This window comes from Alligator sinensis, unplaced genomic scaffold, assembly GCF_000455745.1.
Source record: "Alligator sinensis unplaced genomic scaffold, ASM45574v1 scaffold1185_1, whole genome shotgun sequence".
Taxonomy (NCBI): Eukaryota; Metazoa; Chordata; order Crocodylia; family Alligatoridae; genus Alligator; species Alligator sinensis.
The window spans coordinates 174704-179925 of NW_005842900.1; the positions used below are offsets into that span (position 1 = coordinate 174704).

The following is a 5222-nucleotide window of genomic DNA, read 5'->3' on the forward strand; positions in this document are numbered from 1 at the left end:
CAGAACTCTGTCCCACATTTTCTGTTTAGGGGATAACGGAAGCCACGTTAAGCTAATGCTGGCTCCCAAACCCCACCACAAACAAGCAACCTGTAACAGAGTCAGCATTACTCTTCTTGATTAAAGCTTTTCCAGACAAACCCCTTCCCATGGTCACTGCAGATCCTTTGCTCTCAAGCACAGCTGGAAAAATGAGGTTGGTTTCTTTTTTTAAGTTAAGTTTATTTAGCAATAGATGTATATACAAGTGACAGATGCCCCCACGGCATGAGACATGCACAAAGCAGTGAGGGCTACAAGTGGCCTTTCCTCAGGGTGCTGCCATCCCACTATTCATAGCAGTGATGCCAAGAACAGAAGACGAGAGATGAGATGCCAATTAGTCCACATGGCAGAACCTTCGGGCAGAGACCTGCCAGCAGCTGATGTTAAAACAAGCGGGCACCATAGCCAAATGTCTGTTTAATGCCCTCAAAGTAGTAACGCTGCCAGCCTTGCCGTGTTTGCTCCTCCTCACTGGCAGGAAAGCCCTTGCCTTCCAAGCACACTTCCGTCTCACCACCTTTATCGATGAAGTTCAAGGTAATAGTTGCAAAGTGCCCTAAGAGAACCAGAGCAAGCCCCTGTATCAGCACTGAGCAAGAAAGAGTCCAGCTAAGCAAATCACTGAGATGCTCTCCTGTTACCTAGCACCACTTAAGAAAAGTTGACTTCCCTTCTCACTGCTCTGGGGGGCACAGTACTTTCTGTGGAGCCAGACTGGCTTCCACAGGCCTTCCCTGGTAAACAGCTCTTTTGTTCATGGCCTACATGACAACTGCGTCTGCCTGCCTTCCAAATGCAGCACAGCAAGGCATTCTCTTTATGCTACCCAGCTCATGGCCAGATTTGCAGCACACTACCCTGGAGGCTGAGCATGCTGCTTCTACACTGCTTAAGTTCCTGTCTGCTTCCAGGAAAATGGATGGGACTGGAAGTTTAGCAGCAGTGTATGGTCCCCAGCACCACCCACTGTGGAATATGAAGCTGTGAGATCACTAGGCGATATCTATACCAGTGCAGGCTCCAGAATGCTGCCTCCTACCCCAACCAGAGCCCAACCATGGTAGTGAGGCCTAGATTCATTTAAGCCAGACAAGGGCTGTAACTCTGTGGTCCAGCTCTTGAGGCTACTTACCACCTGGCCAAGATTTAAATCTCCACTTCATAACAAGCTGCTTCTCCGGGACCTAGGAAAGGGAAGAATGGAACATGCAGTGAGGGAGCCAGCTATTCAACTACCCCCATAATCTGAGTCAGCAAGTGCCCAAAGCTGAACATAACCTGAAGCTCATTCAAGAAACCCATAAGTAATACAAGGCATAAAGGAGGAAGAGGAGATAAGCAAAGTCTTGATCTTGGACAAGTGGCTGGTTAGGGGTAAAACCAGGAAAAGAAGTCAGGCCCCCTTCCCAGTCCTGAGTGTTCTCTGGTAAGTCCCACTACCTTTCAGCAGTAATTGGATCTTCGTTACCAAGATGGATTGTAGGGGAACGGCAGTCAGCAGGGAGGGTTTCGTCTTTGAGGAAAGTGTGATACAGAGCAGATGACTCACAGGCTGCCGGGCAGGAAGGGCCTGGCCACAGCACACCTTCAGAATAAGGTGCAGCTGCCCAGGCTGGTACTCACTAGGTTGATAAACTCTCCACTGACACTGCCATCCAGCAGATGGAACTTCCCTCCTTTGTAAGCATCTACAGCTGCTGGTGCATGGGTGAAAGCCTGCACCATCTGAAGAGAGAGCAAACAGACTTAAGTACAGCACACAAGATCTGTCTGACCCAAAGCACCAGAGCCCACTGCTTGGACACCACCTAAACTACAGCCCCCTGCCTCAGCACAAGGGTTTCTGGAACAGGTTTCTGGGCCAAAACTGAAGGTCTTTGTTTATAGGATGAGGAAAAGAGAAGCATCTCGTCTTTCCAGCCAGCTGCTGAAGAATCTGAGGCAAACTGACAGGCCTCCTAGTCAGGAATGCAGCAGCTGAGCATGCCATGCCATTCCAGCACTCCATGGACAAAAATATTTGGCCTTTCTCATGTGCCAGGGTGCATGGCAGAGGACTGGGCCCCTCATACTCACTATTCACCTCCTATCGGTGCAAAAGACACATTATTTCATAAGCAATTCTCTGCTACAAGATGGTGATCCAGTTAAAGCCTGGTTCTTAGGGAATGAATTTTCAAAAGCTGGGGCAGGCACTGAGGCCTATGCAGAGACCCCATGCTTGCTGTCATATGCACTGCAACTGCTAGGACTGTAGACAGCTGCTCCCCTGCAGAGCAGGGACCAGAGCACGCTAGCACACACAGCCTAATAAGTAGTGCCTGAAGAGTGCTGGCTTGTAAATCTGTAGTTCACGTGGCAACTCTCAAAACCCTGATCACCTGCAGAACCCTGCATAGGAAAATGGTTCAGGCAGGACCGGTCCTGTGGGACATGTCTTTATCTCAGATGCCATACTCCCCACTCACCCCCAGCAGAGCAAGACAGCCAGTGTGTTCAAGGCAGCTACTGTCACAAGATTCAGACCATCTCAGCAGCACGGGTGGGACACTGCTCTCTCAACTGCTGAGCAGACAAGGAAGTCACAGGTGGGACACACCTGCTGCTAGATCCATTATCAGCACCCTGGGTTCTCCATGCGGGCTTACCTCCTGGGTGATGAACACTCTGTAGAGCTCCTCAGGAGATGTTAAGAAAGTGTCTTTCAAACTGATTTTACAGGTGGGGATCTTGACTCCTACGGATTTAGGCTGAGGTGTCGCAGTGCTTGTATTAGCAGTGGTCTAAGGAAACACAAACCAGTGTTAAAGTACACACTCAGGACTTACACACCACTTTAGAAACATTTCCCAGTTTTTCCATAGACACGAGTCTGTTCCTTCACAGTCCAGGGAGAACAGCAAGAATCTTATCAGAACAACAAAGGTTGACAGAGATCTCAAGGATCATCTAGTCCAACCACATATACGAGAGATACAGGATTTGCAGTTCCTGAGCCATTCTAGACAGACACACAACCAGGGCACATCCAGACATGTGGACATTTGGTTCCCCGTGGACAACTAGCAGCTACTTGTCCTCGGGGAATGCCTGTGGCGTGTAAGTTACCCTGGGGGCAGTAAGGGAGGCAGGGACCAGCACTGTGGTGGCTCCAGTAGTCTTACCTGGGGTCCTCCTGTGGGCTGCAGCCACAGTGATCCTGCTGGGCAGAGCTTGGCCAGCAGCTGCAGCACAGCTCCCGGCAGCCTGGCTCCACTTTTCAGCAGCACATGCTGCCCTAGCATGCGCTGCTTTGGGTTTTTTTTCCCCCGCAGGTTTTTTTAGCCCTTGGATATCCAGGGTTCAAAAAAACCCATGGGAAAGAAAAACAGAGCAGCACATGCTCAGGCAGCACACCCTTGCAACGTGGAGAACACTGGACTATGCGGTATGTGGTGCGCAAACGTGATGACTGCTCTCATCTGGACACACCCCCAGTCTCCTCTTATAAGCCTCCAATGAAGGAGATTCTACAGCTTCTTTGGATAACTTGTTTCACTGTCTTATTGCTCTTATAAGTAAGGAAGCTTTTCCTAAGAACCAATTTACAGCTGCTTTTATCCAGCTGCATCCAGACCTCCACAATCAGATGTGGGATGTTTTCTTTACCTTGCGCTCCTCTGCTCTGGGTGTCAGCTGTGGAGCTAGCTCTGTCTGCTCACCATTCACTGTGGGCAGGATCATGCCTTGGGTGAACTCTAAAAGGACAGAAATAGGCCAATAAAACTAGTCAGGACTAGGAGAATCTCTAAACTACTCAAAATACTACAAGCTGTCTAAGGCTGCAAAGTCTGACAACATAAGGTCATGACTAGGACGAGTTTATACACAGCACAGAATGAGTTCTCCTGCCAATGCACCCATTTCTAGTCTGTGCTGGGGAGGAAAGCAGAACCAAGTGAGTTTACCTCCAACTGCTGAGCATGACAGGAAAATCCAAGTTCTAAGTTCATTTAATGCATGTGCAGTCTGGGAAAAAACTTATTTAATTACACCAGCAAAACCTCACCAGTGATCTCAATGTGCTAGTTCAGTCCGAATCTGTGGGGATCTGGATGCAAGATCTGTTCTTTAAATCTTGTTAGTATGTGGGAAGAAGAACGTATAACAAAAGCTAGTAACCCAGAGAGATCAAATAAGTTAGATGTGAAGTGAGATCAGGCATTTTTTTTGAGAGCCAAATGCTGAACTGCCCCCACACTGACCCACAAAATCTGTCAGCATCCAAGTCCCTCTCTCACCATCTATATGTGAAAAACTATCTTGAATTACCATCTCCGCAGTTGGAATCGCATGCTCGGCATTGAAGATGCTACTATACTTGTTCTATCGACTCCTGGGAGTACTGGATACGGAGCTACCACAATGTGCTACAAACTGCAAAGCTGGGAGACCAGCGTATTCTAAAGGAACTCCAAGAAGCCTCCTGCCCTGGGCCAGCTTGTTTCCAACAGAGATGGAAAGCTAACTAACGAGTGCTGCAACCACTCCCGCTGCATGTCCTCATGCAGCAGCTGCAGGGCAGCTCCGACACGCTTCTTCCTCCCAAATCGCTCACCTGTTTTCAGGGCGCTGATGTACGTGCTCACTGCATCTCTGATCAGCCTCGTACCCTCTTGCTTCATTAAGGCCAGTAAGTTCGTGTCAGGCTCATCTTTAACCAGCCCAACACTGATCTGAACAGAAAGGACAAGCAGCTTGTGAACAAAGCCACATGTGCGGGGCCCCCCGCGTGGCTCGGCCTCGGGGCAGCACCTCTGCCTGGAAAGCTGCTCCCGCCAAAGCTACACGGAGAACACTCTGCTCAGGCTGCCTCCTGCGCAAGCGGCTCAGGGGCAGGCGGGCGCAGCCAGTCAGGTTTCCACGCACTACAGCTCTGCTCGGCTGCTCCGCGGGCACAAACGCGGGGCGGCCCCGGCTGCCTTGTGGCCCAAGAGGCTTCACCTCTGGGGGGTGGTGTCTGGAGAGGCACCAGCCCCGGCGCAGCGACGGCCCCTACCTCCACCTCATCCACGTTGTTCTCGTCCGAGAGGTTGGGGATCTCCACGTAGCCCTTGTACGTCACCCCCGCCAGCGAAGTGCCTGCGGGACAGGAGGGGCCACTCAGCACGGGGACCCGCAGAGCCCCCTCTCCCGCC

At 50.7% G+C, this 5222-nt stretch overlaps 1 protein-coding gene across 1 annotated transcript; it reads right to left on the reverse strand.

Annotated features, from left to right (window-relative positions):
* Window positions 1-204: 204 nt before the first annotated feature.
* Window positions 205-5216, reverse strand: AHSA1 (activator of HSP90 ATPase activity 1). The gene is made up of 7 exons (XM_025192184.1): window positions 5084-5216; window positions 4643-4760; window positions 3694-3782; window positions 2694-2828; window positions 1669-1770; window positions 1178-1229; window positions 205-601 (listed from the first exon to the last, which is right to left on the reverse strand). Exons 2-7 carry the CDS (start codon window positions 4707-4709, stop codon window positions 429-431), a joined length of 618 nt encoding a protein of 205 aa, XP_025047969.1. The 5' UTR covers window positions 4710-4760; window positions 5084-5216; the 3' UTR covers window positions 205-428.
* Between the last annotated feature and the right edge of the window lie 6 nt (window positions 5217-5222).